General features: G+C 44.0%; 1 protein-coding gene across 2 annotated transcripts in view; it reads right to left on the bottom strand.

Annotated features, from left to right (window-relative positions):
• Positions 1-20,855, bottom strand: part of LOC144791255 (cytochrome P450 2J5-like) — a 192,407-nt gene that overhangs the window by 35,294 nt on the left and 136,258 nt on the right. For both annotated transcript variants that reach the window (XM_078665906.1, XM_078665907.1), the window contains exon 6: positions 10,328-10,469. In XM_078665906.1, coding sequence (XP_078522032.1) covers positions 10,328-10,469 — 142 coding nt within the window. The remainder of the gene's footprint in view (positions 1-10,327; positions 10,470-20,855) is intronic.

The raw sequence follows: 20,855 nt of genomic DNA, 5'->3' as shown, positions 1-20,855 counted from the left end.
TTCAGCATTATCGCATGGTGCGAGTATTGACAGTAGTGAACACATTGACTGCCGATAATGCACCATGTTCACTACTGTCAATACTCGCACCATGCGATAATGCTGAATTAATATTGTTCACGTTGTGATATAATCTAGTCTGTCTGGCAACTTCACGCCAAAAATTGTATATACACTGTACTCTTTGTCGTATGCCTTCCTTTGAATAACAGTATTATGCGGCATGCAAGTTGTTGCTACTTTGTTGATAGCATGAATAAGTGCTCTAAAGATTGATTTTACTGTCACTTACTCCCACCACTGCACGATCTCCTCACCATCACGTTCCCTTTTCCCTCCTCGGGGCACTGTATGATGTTCAATACAGTTGATTTAATTCTTTTGACATGATGTATATCAAATATACGTTATCCCACTGTGAATTAAACTGTGTGGATAAAATCATTTGTTGTTGAGTAATTCTATGGATAATTATATGTAATCATTTCCTCTAACACGCTGGGACCCTCTCCTCTCAGTATCTATACAACCCAGGTCCCAGTGACTTATATGGGTCAACCCCCCTTGTTCATATACCTTTGACTGCTCATGCACACTACCTTGAAAGTCAAGTGTGGAATGGATGTTCTTGGCTAGGTGTGCAGAGTCACAGAAAGACATACCTCTGTACTCTAGTGGCAAATGGCTACAACCACCTCACAAGTGGGATGAACCACACATTTTCTGTGAACTAATCATCTCTCTTCATACTAGGTGCAGGAGCAATACCAAGAAAGCATAACTTTCTGCTAAACTAAAGGAAGTTCCACTTGGTGCTGACTCACCATTGGTATAGCATGATGGAAAGATGTGGGAGTAACATTCCTACTGTTGGCAAGGTTTCATGAATTACAGATTATTCGTGCGGAGACCTTACAAAAGGTCCAAAGGTAGCAGCAAGATTCCGGTTCATAGTGAAGTCATTTTTTTAGCCATTTTTTGTAATCCAATGGTGAGGTTATAGGCCAAACACAAAGGGAAAAGTCAATTTGACTCCTCTGTTATGGAACCTTACAAAGACCCGGGAAGATAACTTGCTGTGCATAGTCACATTGTCTGACTTAAGTAAACATACAGTCATCATGTTCTCCCAATATAAGCACAGTGTTGGACAAGTTGCATTGATCAGGAATTGCAACACTACTGCGGAAGCGCATACAAACAGGCAAGCTGGGAGGTAATCCCAGATATTGGCACTATTAGGTGCTCAGATCTTTCAGTTGTCAGAAGTTAATTTGATTTCTCTGATGTCCGACATGTCCATGGTCAAGGCCACCAAGAAGTGGTTATTTCCCACATCTCAAGATATCCCCTTCTCCTGCCATATATCCAGGGGCATCTGTTGGTGGTGTGAGTGCACAACAGTAGTTTTATTTGCAGCTGGAAAAATAGCACTGCTCTGTGTGTTGATGCCATCTTCACAGATCATTAGATTGATATTCAGGAAGTTGATATTAGTGCACATGGGTCAAAGATCTAGCCTGAAAGATCATTATAAACGTCATGATTTCAACTTAGGATGGAGTTTTGATTTCCTGCTCTGAAGTGGCTAACCTATGAAGCACACTCTAATAAAACTCCAAGAACAGGTCTGAAAACTGAAAGGGTAGGGCTCCAGAAGCAGGGTTAATTAAAAGCAATATCAGATGCTGTTCAACAGCCAGACAGAGTACACCATCTGCCAAACCCTCGGCCTGACTGAATCATTTAGAGATATTTAGGGACGTAAGTTTTTCATCAATGGAGTTCTTTTGGCTCCATCAATAGAAAACTTCCCCAACAGCCCACGGAGATATTGGCAGTGGCTTAACGAAACTTCAGGGGCGTGGAGAGGGCCCCCTCCAAACTCAATCAGGAGCTCTCCAGCCAGGGTACTGTGCTGAGGGAAGCCCTCTCACAGCGAGGACTAAGGAGTCCTATGTTTTGCCGCTGGACGGGCCCTTCAAGGTTTTGGGGCCCCATGTGCTGCAGGGGCCTGCATTAAGTCCCTGGTTGGGGGGCGTGAATTCCAGTGCTTTATAATCTTGATTCCAACCCCATGCCTCTTTCATTCACCCGCAGAAACACTTTTTCAGGTTCTTTTTCGTATCTGCTTTCTTTTTTGTCACTGTTTTTTGTCTTTTTCCTTTCTCCTTCTTTCCCCCTTTTGTGTTTTTTCTCTCGTTTTCTCTGGATCAAAGTCTGATGGCGAAAAATAAGTGCTGGTCCCCAAACATTAATACCTGTAGGCCCCATCGGTTCATATTAAAAACTAGAAATACACTTATATTTTTCTGTCACTTTTAGGTGACATTTAGGCACCGATATGTCTTAAATTTGTACCTAAAATTAGCATTTAGCACTTGTACACTCGCATTGATTTCTTTTATGTATCTTGGAATATCCTTTTATAGGCTTTTCTTCTTTGGGGTCGATTTTTCTCTCATGCTGCGAGAATATAGCGAAGCTGCTATCCAGAATAAGTACCTCTTTCAAACTAGATTTCGTTTTTAGTATGATTTAGAGAGATCTAATAATTTGTAAAGAGAGATAATATTACATTTATCTTAAAATGTATGTGACGGCTTTATGGACATTTTATAGTTAATATCCAAAATAATACTTTCTGAACAAACCTCTGTTTCCTTTCAGCTAGGTTACTGCTATACCAGGCCATCCATAAGGGGGCTGTAGGGATCCTCATCCAATAGGCCACAATTTAGGGGACCCTTGATCTTTTGCAACAATTAATTATAAAGTTTAAAGCTAGCCTGCCCTATTTAATGTTGAGGGCGCTAACATGCCTAACACCACAGGATGGCACCATGTCTATCACTACAGGATGGCGCCATGTGTAACACCACAGGATGGCACCATGTCTATCACTACAGGATGGCGCCATGTGTAACACCACAGGATGGCACCATGTCTAACACCCCAGGATAGCATGTCTATCACCACAAGATGGCCATGTGTGTAACACCACAGGATGGCACCATGTCTATCACTACAGGATGGTGCCATGTCTAACACCACAGGATAGCAGCATGTTTATCACCACAGGATGGCGCCATGTGTAACACCACAGGATGGCACCATGTCTAACACCCCAGGATAGCATGTCTATCACCACAGGATGGCCATGTCTAACACCACAGGATGGCACCATGTCTAACACCACAGGATGGCACCATGTCTAACACCACGGGATGGCACCATGTCTAACACCACGGGATGGCACCATGTCTAACACCACAGGATGGCACCATGTCTAACACCACGGGATGGCACCCAGTGCTATATCTGTTGTGCTCTATCTTTCCCTGCAGAACATTTTGTTTTAAAGATTGAAACAGATCTTCATGCCACTGGGGCCCCATTCCAGGGAGAGGTGTGGCGCATCAGCCAGAGTGGCGGACTCCAGAGCAAGGGGATCACAGCGCCAGCTCAGCTCAGCATCGTGTGACTCTGGGCAATAGCCTACTTAATCTCCCTGATGGATCCTAGTGCCTTGAAACACTTAAGGAGGTGATATGTTTTCTCTTCACAAATATGGATTACTTTTATTGTTTTTACTGTCCCAGGTCCCGCAGTAGCTCCTGACATGACTGAGATATACATGCAATAGATTACCATTAAAGCGCACTGTACCAAAAAGGTACCATTAAGGTGCATTGCATGTGATGCCATGGAGGAGTATTTTATTTACATGTGAGCATAACAGGCCAATATACTGCCAAGATCCACCTGAGTGAAATTGAGGAACCCACCCCAACAGAACCTAGGCAAGTTTCCATATTCCTCTCTCTAGTTTTAGAACCCTTTAACATTATTTCTGTGATGCGACCAGGCAGGCACACATTACAGCCATAGCTTTGGGAGGAGGGTACAGGGTACCCTACCCAACAGTACATCACTAGATCATTGACAGCAGGGAGACTATATGCGTGAGCTATCTGCTATGAATGCCTTTTCGGGCGGTCAGTTAAAACCTTCATTTTTAATCTCACCTGCTTCAGCCAATTGTGGTGAGATGCACATGGAAGGTTAGTTTAGCGCTTTTAGGTGTCAAAGGATGAAGCTGGTGAGTAGGGCCAGCCCAAGGACCTTTGCTGCACTAAATTACCTACTGCTTCTGGTCGTTAGTCACTGTGATGGGCCTTTTGGCTGACAGCTCTTTGCTGAGGGTGATCTGGTCTGTTACCTTGTCATAGTTTATCAGTGGACCAACCCTGGCTTTAGAGTGCCTTGAAATGTACCTGCAACTCAGGGGATGCAGTCTAGACCACTCACGGTTTGTCACCCGGAGAAATCGAAAATGCAATCAGTTTTCAATGTATTTAACTGTTATCAGACCCTTACTGGCCCTATTGGACACTGGGCATTTTCCAGAGAGGCTGGAAAGGTGGGGGCTCATTTTGATGCTGGGGAGCAGGACAGCTTCTGCTGTGACTACAGCAAGCCCCCTACCCTCTCAGCATCTCCCAGGTGCATGTGTCGACTGGGAACTGGGGTGGCCTGGTGGTGTCGCGTCCCCTGCTTACAGAAGCCTGCATGCTACAGTTAGGCCTGCTGGCTGTTGTCAGGGGGAGAGTAGGGCACTCTGAAGCCCGCCGGCGCTGCGTTACATCACCAGGCAGAGTCCTCGCTGAAGAGGCTTTCGGGGGGGCGACCGGGGTGTGAGCCTGCCCATGCGGCAGTGGACGGTGCAGCAGTTATTGGCACCACCTGCTACTTCTGCATATCTTGCCTCCTGTGTGGTTAAACACATGCTTTTAAAGTGCGCACAGTCAGATCACCAATGCTTTAAACAACACTTGTTTCTTACGTTTTGCTTGAAAGTCTCGCAGGAGGAGGGATGACTACCACCTGACTCCCGCAGCACTGCAGTGAGGCTATGAGAAGTGCGGGACTCAGCACATGGATGCCTATATGAGACAAGTTTGGCACTTTCCAAAGTCCAGCAAGCTGTCTCAAGTCCAAACCTGGGGCCTGCAGGATACAAACACCCACTTTGAAAGTGTTGCCCTCACTGTGGAAGTCCCCGTCGGTCCCTCCCAGCCGCCTCCTCACCTCACGCGCACTTTTATTTGCACAAAGTGGCATGCGCATGAGAATGACCAGCCCCACTGTATGCTCCACCCTAACAGTGAAGATCATGGGCCTCATTTATGAGGCCTTGCGTCAGTTTTGCGCTGCTGATGCGTCACTTTTTGTGATGCATCGGCGGCGTAAAACATGCGCCTTGTTGCGCCATATTTAAAAAGTGACGCATCTAGGTAGATGCGTCACTTTTTAAACCCCTGCGCCACATTATACCTGCGTCAGGTATAATGTATGCAGAGGGGGCGTTCCCCCGCAAAAAGCCTCGTAATAGTGACGCAGTGAAATTTCACTGCGTCACTTTTAGGACGCTGTTGCGTCAAAATCTTGCGCCTGCCTCACAGCAGGTGTAAGACTGATGCAAGCCCTTTCACATGGGGCTTGCCCCATGTGAAAGGACGCATTGCTGGAGCTGCGTCACTTTTGTGACACACCCCAGCAATGCGTCACTTTTGCGCTTACAGATACGTCAGAAATACTGACGTATCTGTAACACTTTGCGACATGATGCGTCATACATTAAATATGACGCATCATTGGTGTCGCAAGGAGTGCGCAGTGAAAAGTGACGCATCGCTGTTTTCACACAGCGATGCGTCACTTTTCATAAATAAGGCCCCATGTATTTAAGATGAGGCTGCGCGTGCAACTAGGGCGAGCGTTACATAAGTTACGTAACTCCCATCCTAGACGGATGTGTGTAGTTCTAAGTGGTTGCTGGATGCGCAGCTGTGGAGGGGGCCCCGGGGGCTGCAGGGGCTTGTGTTACACCCCCGCGGTGGACGGGAAGTCAGTAACCATTGTGACGCTTAACCCATCCGACACTCATTAGGAGAGGTTTAGGATTTCGAAATGCAAGCAGTCCTCCCTCTTTTTATAGCATCCATACAGGTAACATCCATTAACAGTGACATTCCTTAAACAAAGTCTAAACTCAGGGGTATATTATCAAGGGGGTTTATCTCCGCTTTTTTGGCTTTAAAAGCCAAGAAAGCGGAGATAAAATTATCTCCCTATTACCAAGCTGTCGCTAACACCAGTTAGTGACAGCTAATAGGAGATAGCGACCATCTTGGGCCCCGCTTTGCATGTCAGTGATATTTATCACTAATGACATGCAAAGTGGGCGTGCCAAGATGTTAGCGACTGGAAACAGTCGCTAACATCGCTATCTCCTATTACCAACTTTTGGAGATATTCGCTCTAAGCGCGAATATCTCCAAAAACTAACACCTGCCCTGAGCAGTTCTTAGCCATGTTATCCAATGGGAGGTGGATAACATGGCTAAGAGCATTTGCTCGATAATGCATGAATATCGCTGACTTTTCAGCGATATTCATGCATTGCGGCCGTTTTTTATCGCATTTGCGATAAACCTTGCTAATAGCAAGGTTTATCTGCGATAAAAATCGCCTATGTGCGGCGATAATTTTTGTCTCTAAACAAGTTAGAGACAAAAATTATCGCTAGTTGTTGGTAATATGCCCCTCAATCTTTTGAGACAAATCGTGTTGAATTTGCTTCACCAAAGGTGGTGCTATAACCTGATAGGCAGAAACTGTATAAGGGGCCATCGAAGACAAAGTCTGGAGAACTTTCAAACTGCATTTTAAAACCTTCTGGGTTCCTCTCTTAGACGAGGTTAGCAGCACGGCCTGCTCACGGGACGTTTTAGTAGTTTGACATCTATTAACCCAGCCTCTTTTCAAACACAAATTCAGATCCATGTTCCCTGTAGTAGATCACATTCGGAAATATATGTCTGATTCCAGGTTCCAAACATTGATGGGGCAGATTTACAATAACTGGCGCATCCCTGCATATCATCACGGATGCGCCAGTTAATGTGCGCTGCGGCTCCGCCACCACGGAAGCGCCGCATTTACGATGCGGAGCACCATGGGGCAAAAGTGGCACAGATGTGTGACGCATCTGTGCCGTAAAGGCAGCACATTGCTGGAGTTGCGTTGCAAGCGCCACGCAGCTCCAGCAATGCAATGGGGGGCCTATTCTTCCAATGCTGCGTCAATCCTTACGCCTGCTTCAAGCAGGCGCAGGGTTTTGATGCAGCATGGGCCCAAAAGTGATTGAGTGAAATCTTGTAGATTTCACTCAGCCACTTTTAGGAGGCGTTCCTGCGCCGGAACGCCCCCCCCCCCCCCCCCCCCTGCGCAGGAACGCCTCCTTCTGGCACAGGGCTTTACAACGTGACGCATCTCCCAGCTGCGTCAAGTTGTAAATACCCCGCAGCATGGCGCATCTTTTGCGCCGCCGCTGCGTCACAAATGTGATGCAACGGCCGAGTAGAGAGTCACAAGGGGCTTGTAAATCTGACCGATGTGTTTTGCATCCTGGTCCTTTCACTGTCTCTACTCTCTATGAGGAATTCATCACAGCTATGCACTAACGCGCCATTTTTCTTTCTCAACACAAATTACACTATCCCCGCATAAGGGGCATGGAAGGCTTACGTATTTCACATCATCACATTACTAACAGGCCTTGGGTGTGCACTGGGGGCTGGTTTTCTCCAGAAGAATCTCTCTGCTCACTGTTATATTTGGTGGTGATTTTCCCAGATGTTGGTTCACTGATGCAAAACAGTTAAAGTGCCACCTACAGATTCATCTTGTAAGACATTGATATTAAAAGAGATATGTCGACGTCTATGCCAATGCTTCCGAACTAAAAAACAGAAATATAATTGTAATTGTATAATGTTTAAAAACAATTCTGGTCCAAGCATCCGAGGCGCACGTGTTCCACGCCTCTCATCCCTTTTCTCTCATAAGATGTCAGGACACTGCAGGAAGATGCTTTGAAAGCAACCGATATGGAGCCAACATTATTGCCATTCGGTCAGCAGCTGCAGAGAAATGTGGGTGACTTTCCTGAGGAATCCGGCAGCCTAGTGCCTATCATCTTTTGAAGTGGTTGCTGGCTGCACGGGCGTAGAGGGGGCTCCTGGAGGGCGCCCCCCCCCGACCGCGGGGGCTGCGGGACCTGTGTTACGCCCTTGGTCAGTGGAAGGGCATTACACTGCTCACTCTAATTATACTGGATGGGGGAATGCATTTGTTTCTGTCTGTCACCACCAGGAAAAATCTGACAGTGAGGAATAATGCTAAAACGTAATGACTCACACACCCTAGGAGAAATCTTCCAGGGTGTGTAGGTCATTAGTATTGTGTTTTTTCGGAAACAAACTGAGGAGTTTGTTTCTGAAAAGAAATAGTAAAAGTGTGGTCGACTGAAGTCAAAAGCAATGACTGCCCTCCCCCAAATGTATTTTACCTTGACAGGAACAAGTGTGACAGCGGTTCTCTTCATGGTGCAGAGATATCTGCTGGTCTGGTGGTTATCTCACATTTGACTGAGAGTAGTCTGTCAGGATGGCAGAGTGGCAGAGGTAATGTCCTTTGGCACCCTGATAAATAGGGTACCATCTGGCAAACCTTAAATCAAGCCCATGTATCTTGTAAAGGTGATCAATCACTTGTAGTGTCCCTCAACGCAGGGCTCCACTAGGGTTTGCCTGTTGCTACTCCAAAGTTCAATAGGTAGCAAACAAGGCATTTTGTCAATCCTGAAGCCGGCTGTAAATGTCTGACTCTTTCATCTATATTTGTTGAAGGCTTTGGTTTGTTGTTAAATCCATTCAACATGATCCAATAAACTACTTTTTGGTCTAATTGCAACTCAGATAAAGATAAGAAATGAAGTACCAAGCTTAAAAAATTCAATACAACTGGCCAAACTGACACATGGCAGGGGCGCAAATGAGAAACTCCAAGTTCTGTCACTACTGTTTGGAGGATAATGAATCCAAAAATAGGACTATGTTGGAAGAAGGATAACCCTGCAATACACTGAGCACTAAGAATAAGTTCTAAGAAAGGATTATCACTTTCTGTGGCGGAGTGGTCAACACAAAGAGATACATATCCATTGGTCAATGGGACACTTGTCTAAAAACAAAAATGGTGCTGGGCTGTTCCAAATGGCAGAAGCCTCTTGAGTGACATATGGAGGGCTTTTTGGGTTAGACATTTGCAGAACATTATTGTGGACATCTGACTTTCACTATTTATTAAAGGCTCAAATGATATGCATCTACAGACAGCTGTGGCGGGGGGTCAGTCCTTTAGGACATCTCAATATCGTTTAAGTAATTGTATCTGGCACAATAGAACACAGTTATTTCATTGTAATGATGTCAGTACTGTATTGTTTGTGTTTCAGTATGGTTGTATGACTTTGCAATGCATGGCATTACCCCGCATGCCATTGCAAAGCAAAACTTTACCCCAACTTGCTGTCAGAGGTGAGCTGGAAGTTGGAATAGTTTAATTTAATATTCCAACTACAGTGTGTGCAATAGTAGGGAATATGTTGGAGTTAAATCCAAAACATTGTACCCCCTGCTACACACCGTTTGCGTTGCAACAACGGGCAGGGTAATGGCATGCGTTTTAACACTTGCAGTGTAACGGCTGTTTCCCGTTTCAGTACTATTGTCTCAACGTTGTGGTAAGCAGATACAAAGAAGACGGAGGGAGGAGTATGGATTACGTGTCAATAATAATCCTATCGCTGTATCTGCTCTTCCTCGTTGCTAACATTTCTCACACCCACTAGGTGGGTGGGGCCAAGGTGTCTACCGCTTTAAACCTGAAACACCCACAAAGGTCCTCTTTACCAATAGAGATCCAATAATCTGAAACGTTGCCAACTCCCTCGCATTCACAAGGCCTGAAGAGGTGGTGCATCATTTGTTTTCCTGTCCTCAAAGTTGTAGAACCCCCTTCTGTCTTAGTCTGAAAAGCTGCCCTGGCTGAACCTGTTTTCTGAAAGAGCCTCAAAACATTACTCTCTGACGTAATTTAGGATCACTGTAGTTGAAAGTACTCTTTCCGCCGGTTCCGGGACACTTCTTTGGTCATAGCTGTGCACTCTACAAATGTATTGTATTGTTTTGTACTTGAAATTGAAGCATCAAGGGGTACTTCAGATCTATGAGACCACAATCAGGAACATAAAGACAGTGGGATGAGGAGCTTAGATCTGGGACATAACATAGGTCTGTTTTGGGGTGGAGCCATACCTTCCCGAAGTAGGCTACAGTATCTAATAAGGATTAGTTGGAAGTAATCAATGCATTCCACATCAAGAGGCATAAGAGTGTGGACACTACAAGTCCCTCACCTTGGATGTCTGGTTGAGTCATCATGTGGAGGAGTGCCCATCGAAGGGTAGTTGTTGTGGTCTCAATTCCAGCCTCAAACAGATCACGTAAAATTCGTTCCAAGTTGTCTTGGTCAAAAGTTGAGTTGGCATCTCCAGTGTCCTGGTTGGGAGGATAAGAAGCAGGTTTAGCAGTTGAATGCATTAAAACATCGCTATAATTGAAAATAAAGCAGAATTGCATTCATGAATTCAATTGATGAATGGAAAATTAGTCCTAGTTAATAGCATGTGGATTATACTGAAACCTACAGCATTAAATCAGAGTTCATAAGCATAAGATGAAATACAGAAAACAGTTGCAAAATATTCTCTAACTTTTTTATTAGCTTTTCATCTTTAGATAACGTATTTTATTCAAGCGTGCAGTTTACGTAAAATGTTTTGTGAAATACGTGCAGGAGACTTGTTCAAATGCAAATTACAATGCCATTTTTACCTCAATGCCTATATCCTCAAATACTTTTTTAAGTGAGATTCACATTTGAGTAAAAAATAAAATGACAAACCGCGATTACTACAAACATTTTGTTATTAACACAAATCTTCAAGGAATTTTCCTAGAACAAGCTATTCAAATTTACTTACCCCAACTTCTACAAGCCAGGTCAAATGTATAGAGTTAATAGTTCTTAAAGATACTGCAATTGTAATTTACCTATGGTGTTACAATTTGATCCAGTGGAGAAGTGTGGCTCACTGGTTAGAGGCAGCAAACCCTGATGCAGAAGTCTGACCCGGGACCAGGGTTCAATTCCCGACGCGGCAGGGTCTTGAGCTCAAATGTCCACGGACTCGATAATTCTCGCCTCGGTGCCTACTCTAATCATGGGTTCCCACTCTGGGCAATAGCTTGCTTAATCTCCACAACGGCCCCATAGTGCTGGGATGCCTTGCCTCACCTTGGGGGTGCCCAGTAGGTGGCATCTCACAGGGAAAACCAGGATGGGTTCCACAGCGCTGCACAGCGCCAAGACGCCACGGCAATCGAGCACTTTACAAAACATACATTACATTACATTTACATATCAAGTGTAATTGGCGGGGAGAGGTTTGGTGCTGCGGCCAGGGGGACTGATGCTGGACGCTGGGGATCACAGTTCGATCTGCTGCTCCGGCGGCAGGGGTCTGCCCAGCACCATGCGACTCTGGGCAATAGCTCACTTAATCCTCTCAATGGCCCCCAGCTGAGATACCCCTTTGGGGGTGATTCATGCGCTATACAAGTACGGGATTTACATTTATATTTACATTTTACATTTAATTCCCCTCATTTTCGCATGAGCCTTTAAAATTGCAGTGATAACTGTTACCAAAAACCAGTGGTGTTAGGAGTTTTGATCTGGCCCACTTCTTTGGACTAGTAGTCCCAGGTGCTCATTACCCCTCCCTGAAAATCAGTTCGGACTAATCTTCATAGAAATGAAAAACCAGCATTGGGTGTGGGATGGATTCTACAGGGCCAGACTGTGAACCACAGGCAGCTCAGGCAAAAAATTCAAAAATAATTCCTGTTAACATCCCCCCCCTCTATCCATTCTTGGCCTTCTTTCTATTCATCACCCTCCTTAGTCCTCTCTTCAACCTATCACTGAGGCTGTGCAATGAATCCTGGGCAGCAGGAGAAAGTGAGTGGGGCGCCTGTGGCTCCAGCCATCCGAGGAAATGACTGGTAAAAATAAATAATTAGGCTCTTATTTCACAGTTTTTCCCCCACAGCAATTTATTGCTGCCTATTCAGACTCACCCCAATGCTCAATAATATATACATTACGGATGTAACTTTTAAATGGTATCTCAGTTTCGACCCATTGTTACTTCTTGCATTGTACTATATTGTTTTGAAACATTTATAAAATGCTTTCTACAGCCTATAGGGCGCTGAAGTTCTCGCTTACATAGGTAGCACTCAATACTGAGTGCAGTGTTTGGTTGGAAATGTGTTGTCTTTTGTTTTGATCCTTTATGGGAAGTGTTTCATGTTGTGTGTGATGACCACTGAGATGCAGTTATCATATTATGGGATGCAGCACTTAGTAGTGTGATGGATGAAGAAGTGTGAGAAATAGGCGCTCAGCTTATGGTTTTTAATGAACTGGCAGCATTGAGTAGCTCTGAAGATCCCTTTTTGTGTTTTTTTGTCCATAATCCACTTAGCTGGCTACTGTACTGGGCTGTCCAGTCTGAGATACTTTGTTTGTCTCTTCATGGTCCTGTGTAGACATAGGTTAAAGGGAGAAGTGGTGGAGAAATCTGCTGGCTGTTGATTGTTGCTAGTCTGGATCTGCAGTGTTGGACTAAATTATAGTCTACTGCTGACCTGTGGTATGTGGCAGATCTCCTCAGATATTCTGTGCCTGTTCAGTTGGTGATGGGTGGTTTATTGCTGTGGAAATGTATAATACAGGCTAATGGATATGACCCTTAGCAGGTTTGTCTTAGGTGTGTGTGTGTAAGAGTGTCAAGCAGTAAAAAGGAATTATTATTCAGCCTGCATGAACTTCAATCGACTGTCTGACTGTTGAGTGTTATGGTATTAGTTTTAGTGGAAGTTATATATTTTATTGCAATTGACTAACGTAAAGCCCCTATGGTCCAACTCTATTTTATGTAGGCCCGACTCAATCTTGGATAATGGAAGTTGCCATCTTTTAAATCTTAAACAATTGAAGCCGCCGTCTTTCACGATTTATGCAGAATCATTGTCATGTCTGTTATATGACACAGATGTCATCTGACCTTATGAAAACATCAAGTTACTCAACCAATAACATAGATGTAACAATTGATGAGACATTTGCCTGGGTTAAAACGTTATTCTTCACAATGTCAAGGTTACGTTAGAGTAAAAATTAGACATATTACCGAAATAGTGTAGTCTGAATTGACGTCCTTTAACCTTATATGTTCATTAGGAAACATCTGGAGGACACACCTCTGTTGCACGTAATCTATGTCAGACATTCAAAATTTTTTATAAGAAATTCCAATTTCTGATAATATTTAGTATATAAGACTGCCAATTGAGCACTTGTCAAAAGAGGTCGTTCATCAAGATTATCGCACAAGATTCTGCCAGAGATGGCCTGACCATACTGCCAGCACACTTTGCAGATCCTACATGTCGCCTGAAGCTGATAAAGCTGAGTCCGGGAGGAAACCCACAGCGTGTGTTTGCCCTTCGCAGGGAACACTGTCTTCATGTCTCTGCTGATAAAATTATCCATTGCTGTCAACAAGATACGCAGTACGTCTCTTCTCCCTAAGAAAGTCTAGACTGAAATTTTCTCTGCCTTCTGTGCTCTCTTAGAGTAGCACATAGAAGTAGATACTATGGTGTTAAGTTCTAGGTGGCATTTTAACGATGTTAGACATTTACATTTCATTCTCATTATTTATAATGTGCCTGCTTGCTGTGGTGGGTCTTGAACCTTTGACTTGGTCCAGATCAAGAATGACCAGATGTCCCCGGTTGGCGCTTTTAAGCACTAGAAAGCACATTTTTACATTTAATCTTTAACAATTCATATCTCCAGTTCTTTACATTGGAGTTTGTCATTTTGGTGTCATTTTAAAATTTGAAATATTTCCTATAAGACTACCTACTTATACCAGCTAAGGGTACCCTCCTTTTCCAGGGGCACTAAGATTAAAGACTTGGTTGTAACCTCGCCTGAGACTACCCTTACTCTTTTTGTCTCTCCTGGCACATACTGATCTTGGGACACCAACCTGTGAACCACCATGGTGTGACTGGCGTTTGTGTCTCTTAAGACAGTGATAGGGATCCCATTCACCTGAATGGGGTATAAGTGCCAACGCCCACCCTCAAGGATCACCAGCTTGAACCTGTCTACCAGCAAAATATTAAGAGGGCCTCCTTATCTGTGGTATTCTCCTCTATAGCTACACTGGACAGCCCAGTGCTAACCACTTTTTGGAACAGGCGGGGTCACTTCTGAAGTGATCTGGCTGCTGATAGTCAAAACACACCTTGTTCTCAAATAACTTTTAAAGCCTCTGCTTGTCAGGGTTGGGATGGGATTTGGGGTGTTTGGTGTTTGGGGTATTGAGGGAGTTTATTTGGTTGGCTTACCACCTCCCTCTTTAGGTTTTTGTGGGTCTAACACCCCCCTTCTTGCAGTGTCCCTGTTGGACTTCTTGGATACTCTTGTCCTTACCCACTCATCAGCTTTCAGAGCCAGCTCTCTAGGGCTAGAAAGCTTTGAATCTACCAGATAATGGTGTAAATTTTCTGAGGGACAATTACTAAAATAGTGCTCCTTCATAAACAGATTATAGCTCCTCTCATAGGTATTTTCTTTGATACCCTCTAGTGTCTTTCCTTAGACGTCAACAAAGTCCACCCAAGATTGGGTATTGACTTTCTTGGTAAAATCAACAAATAACAAATAAGCTCAAATTTCCTACGGCCAGATGTACAACCGTTTTTAGCTGTCCTAAACGGGAAATTGCACAAACCCTCTTTTGCGAGTTGGTAACCTATTGCCGACTCGAAAAATAGGGTTTGCGAGTCGCTAATAAGAAGGGGCGTGTCAAGGGCTTCCCTTCCTTATAGCGAGTTGCAGGGGGATGTATGATAGTTTTGCGACCGCGACTGCAAATGTGGTCACGAAACAATCACCGTTGCTACCAATGTCAAACTTTGTGGTAAGCTTGCCGCAAATGGTAAGGGGACGAAAATATTTTTAAGAGCCACTGCCTGCCCTTAAAAAATGGAAAAAAAAACTTTTAATTGTTTTCTTTTAAATGCACCCTGTTTTCCTTTAAGGAAAAATGTTGCTTCATTTAAAAAAGCAAACACACATAAAGGGTCTACTGTCCCCAGCAGGCCACCATCCCTGTGATGGTAACCCATTCCCATCGGTTGCAAATTGTGACCTGTCTCATGAATATTGATGAGGCAGGTCATTTGCAACCCCATTGGGAATCTCTAAATGTGTGTGTCTGAGACACATTAGTATATTCCTTTTTCATAGAATCAAAAAATTTAATTTTCGACCCGCAAAATGGAATGGTCGTACATCTGGTTCCAAATCCCAATAAATTTATCCTTTATCAACCCTTGCTAGCTTGGCTCACAAGCAGTCAGGCTTAACTTAGGAGACAGGTGTATAAAGCATTTAATATCACCAAAACAGTAAATGAGTAAGACACAGTACACAATATAAATCCATCACCCGTTCATAAAAATAGAAAATATTTGTATCTTTAAAATGACACCAAAATGACAAAAAACAATGTAGGGAACCAGAGACATGAGTTTTTAAAGATCAAATGTTAAAAATGTGCTTTCTAGTGCTTAAAAGCATGAAGAACCAACCGAGGACATCTGTTCGCGCTTGACCGGCACCACATCAAAGTTTCAGGCCGACTGCAATGGAGCGCAGTTTGCACTGGATGGGGTGGTTGGGGCTGGTTAAGATTTTTCCTACGCACTTAGCGCCTTTTTTGGTTCTTTTTCTCTCGACATTGAGCGAGTGTCCTTGGCTGACCAGGTTGCGGTTCAACGACAGTGGCTTGCTTGAGTGCGATGCCTCAGTGATTCCTGCACGTCTTGGTTCAATACTTTAGAGCTCCAGAGCTTTAAGCGGGCAGATCTGAAGTTCAGGCCGAGCCATGGTTCAACACGGTCGGCTTAACTCTCGACAACCGGTCGGTCACCTTATGGATCTTTTTCACAAAAGTTCTCTAAATGATTCCAAACTTCTAGATCTTCTTCTATAATATATTTTGGGGGATATTGAAGGGTCAGCAACACCAGCCAAAGTTCCAGAAGCTCTGAGTTCCTCCTTACACAGTTGGAACTATAGTTCCTACAATGGACCTGGTCAAATCCTCAAACGTCCACTGGACACTGGTCAGCGGGCTCTTCTTGGTGGAGTTGATGCAGATGACTTTGTGAAGCTCTTTTGTGCCTGTTCTGTCAGAGAGTCCACTCCTTAATCCTTTGAAGCATGGCAAAGTCCTATTTTGTAAAGCTTAGAGTGTGCAGCAGGTGCAGTCATTCAGAGCACAGTCCGGTCTTTGTGCAGACAAGAGGTCCAGAAGAGCAGTCATTCTTCTCTTGATATTTCCAGGCAGGGATCTCAGTTGCTGTGCATCTCTCCCATATTTGTCCAGGTTTATGGGCTGGCAAAAAAGGGGGCACTCCTGACCAATGGGGTGCAGGATGCTAACCTCATTGATGACAACTTCCTTAGAAGTGTGGCATATATATGTCCCAGAAAGCACTACTTCACAAAAATGAAAATGGAGAAGCTCTCGCCTGGAAGTTCATGTCTGGCTAACCCAACTGGCTGGGGATGCAGGAAGTGGGGATGGGCCTGGTTCCTGTCCCTACTGTCTTCCTCCCTTTGAAGACCAGTTTTGCTACCCATCCCCCTTCCTGTCCTGGCATTTGCATCTGCAGATCTCCTCCCATTAGATGGTCCTTTGTCTCAGCCCAGGCCACTTCATACCTCATCAGAATAGCTTGGCTCAGCCTGTCAAAGGCTGGTCAAACAGGAGAGGCTGCTAAAGGGCTGATATTAGGTAACTTTAGGAAAGCAGTTCTAAAACTACTTTCCTGCAATAGTCATAATACATTCAACCTTGGCAAGTTGCGAGATTGATTGTAACTATTATTTTCATACTTTGAATGAATATTTTAGCTCACTCATATCAAAAGTTTGATCAAGTCTTCAAGACTTCCCCAGTTAACCTATAGAGCTAATGTACGACAAAGAGGAAAAACAAAATTGGGAGTTGTTCTGCCACCACAGCGTATAAACATCTTTTATAATGTTCCTGCCTATTTTTTCAAAACACGCTATCCTGGGGCACCTAGGTCATGCCTTTAGGGTGACTCATAAGGTAGTTTAAGACTGCTGATGTATTTTTAATACCAAAGTCTAATTTGGACATGGGCTGGCTAAAAAATGACAGCAGGCACCACAGCAGTACAGACTTAAGTGCACTGGGCCTCTAAACCTACATGCCCTACCATATACTAGGGACTTATGGGTAGGTTGTCAGTACCATCTGTAATTACACCGTATTACCATATACCTTTTACACAGAGCCCTGGGCCTGGTTAGCAGACCCCAGTGCACAATCAGAGTCAGAAAACAAGCATTTAGTAGTCCAAAAGTTGCTCATATTTGTATGCATTTCTTAAATATCCACACACTTTATATATGCACATAATGTGCTGTAGAAAATATTAAGGGGCCTATTATGACGGTCGTAAGGCCTTGTCTTGCTTGGACCTTAGTCAATAACACAAAACAACACACGGTGGCGCAAGCACCATGAAGCAATACATATAACACAGCACCGCCTAGAAAGGGGTTTCACTTCATAAAATGGAGCACATCAAAGACTGTTTTTCAGAATAAGGCTTGTGTTTTTATTTATGCAATGCTCTCTAACAGAAAGGATTTACCAGATGTCAAATGAACAACATTAAAAAAATATATATATATGGGCAAACGGTTCTTCATGCAAGAATGATTTTTAAGTATATGGGGAGCTTATAATGAAGTATCCTAACTCAATGATGACGGAATATCTATAGTTATATCTATTCCTGATGAACCTAGCCTATATTTATATGCACATATTTATATGCGATATTATGCATGGTTTTAAGAATATTTATTGATAGCTTTCCTTGTTGCACTTTATTCTATGATATTGCGAAGTTCTGCACAGTGTTTTTTAATTTTACCTGTTGCTGCTTTGGATGTATATAGATGAATTCTAAATAAGCATGTATATCAATGTATTTATTTATTTATTTATTCAAACTCAGTGCATAATAGGATTTAAACATCTGGGTCATCACAAACCAAACTTTCCTTCATGCAACCGAATTGTCACTGTCGAGTCCACTTCGAACATTATTGTATTTCTGCATTTAAGCAGTTAGTTGAACATGTCAGTATGTCTTTTATTTCTATACATCTGGCATGCGACTGTTGGCTCTGAGCCTTTTAAATTGAGCACACCCGCCTAGTAACGTTGTCATGTGATCAAGGTGCTGTTTGCACCGAAACGCGTCATGGTGGTATGGTGGTGAGCAATTAAATCACTATTCACGATACCTGGGTTTGCCTCGTCTTTTCTGCTGCTGCATTGCTGCGAGACGTCTTTATGCTGAATATATATATATATACACAGAATCTTCCATTAAAGGAATTGGTTATTTGAACTCCTGTGAGGAATAACAGGTACTACAAAGACCACGAGGCCATGCGGTGGCCACGCCCAGGGGGCCGTGACTATGATATTAAATTGAATACCTGAACATTGCAGATGAATCACCAGCATTCGGTCAGCCTCTGTAACCCATGATTAAGTGCTTGGTGCATGAAACGCGTCGGGTTTTGGGACATTGATGTGCTGTGCTGCTTTTATTCCTGCAACGCTGCCACAGAATCTTCCATTAAAGGAATTGGTTATTTGAACTCCTGTGTGGGCCTTTCCATTTTGGGCAAACTTTTGGTGAGATAGAAGCGGCCACGCCTGGGCCGCGGAAAGCGCCCGGCTGTGTAAGCAGACCTGCTGCGACGGTACACGCCGCAGCATAAAGGATGGGAGTTGCCAAATGGAAGTTACTAAAGATGGTGCGCTACACGATCTGAGCAACACAGACCCACTTGGGATTTATTTTTACTAAAGTGGTGTAATTCTGCAAACTCACTGGAGGAATAACAGGTACTATAAAGACCACGAGGCCATGCGGTGGCCACGCCCAGGGGGCGGTGACTATGATATTAAATTGAATACCTGAACATTGCCGATGAATCACCAGCATTCGGTCAGCCTCTGTAACCCATGATTAAGTGCTTGGTGCACGAAACGCGTCGGGTTTTGGGACATTGATGTGCTGTGCTGCTTTTATTCCTGCAACGCTGCCACAGAATCTTCCATTAAAGGAATTGGTTATTTGAACTCCTGTGTGGGCCTTTCCATTTTGGGCGAACTTTTGGTGATATATATATGTATACATATAAATATTTATATCTATACTACTATAATAAAGGAAGAACTTTCAGCCTTTGAGGTGGGTAAACTCGGGAACCACAGCGCCAATCCACACACCCGATACACCGTTGGAATCGTCAGGGTGTGTAGATGGTTATAGGCTATATAAATTTTTAAAAAAACGTTATTTAAAAAACTGTACAGTAAAAAAAACGTAGTCCCTCCGAAGTAGCGCCGGCCGCGACGTGCATGCTCACGTCAGGAGCGCAGGGAGGAGCGGCGTCCAGGAGCACGACAAGGAGCGGCGGACATGGCCCGGGGGAGGAGTGGTAATGTGAGGAGCAGCAGACAGGCCAGTGGCGGTGCGAGCAGCGGACAGGCTGGAGGAGCGGCGGCTGAGGTAAGGGAGCCGGCGGACATGGCGCGGGGGAGGAGCGGTGACGTGAGGAGCAGCGGACAGGCCAGCGGCGGTGCGAGCAGCGGACAGGCGGGAGGAGCGGCGGCTCAGGTAAGGGGACCCATGTCAGGGCAGGCGGGGGTCGGGGCAGGCGGGGGACGGGCCGGGCGGGGGCCCGGGCTGCTGCCCAATGTCGGGGAGGGCGGAGGTCGGGGAAGCCTGTTGCACCCGGACAACGTCGGGACGGGCTGCTAGTATACATATATTCACTGAAAAAACATAGGTTTCAGGGACGTTATAGTTAGTTGGACATTTGACTCATATAAAACTAGAGAAATTCACCAGTTATAGTTTGTTGAGCTAACTATAACTCACACGCCCACAAAGCACTAGTGATGACGAAAAATATTTATACTTTACAGAAACACACATTCACTGGATGATGTCATCAGTGATGTCATTTGAGATGTCATCAGTGATGTAATCAGTGATGCCACTGACCATGTCATGAGTGATGTAAAATGTGACGTCATCACCAATAAACTTTTGGCGCGGAAGTTATAGTTAGCTCAACTAACTATTACTGGCGAATTTCTCTGGTTTTATATGAGTCAAATGTCCAACTACCTATAAAGTCCCTGAAACCTATGGTTTTTTCACTGAATTTCTAAGGTTTTTTTAAATGCTAATTCCTAACTATAACGTCTGTAAAACCTATGTTTGTTTCAGTGAATTTCAAAGGTTTTTTAAATGTTAATTTCATATACTAATATTTCTAAAATCTATATTTTTTCTAATTGCTTTTTAATATTTTGCAACTCTATTATCCTTTTTTTAACTTTAAAAATTATGTAATGTTTTATATCTTCCCCAAAAATAATTTTGTATTTTTTTAAAACTACAATCCCGTACCGGTAGTCTACCTAGCTCCATCAGCACATGAATCCTATCCACCACAATTAAATGATGCGCCTTTTGTATCCGAGTGGTTGTGGCACCGCGTCCCGCATAACAACATATACGTATGAGGTCACTCCAGCTGCTACTTTGGTATGCGATGGGTACGCACTACCAAGCCGCGCGTTACGTCATAGACGTACG

This window comes from Lissotriton helveticus, chromosome 11 (assembly GCF_964261635.1).
Source record: "Lissotriton helveticus chromosome 11, aLisHel1.1, whole genome shotgun sequence".
NCBI classification, from domain to species: Eukaryota; Metazoa; Chordata; class Amphibia; order Caudata; family Salamandridae; genus Lissotriton; species Lissotriton helveticus.
This window is presented reverse-complemented; position numbering and strand designations above follow the sequence as displayed.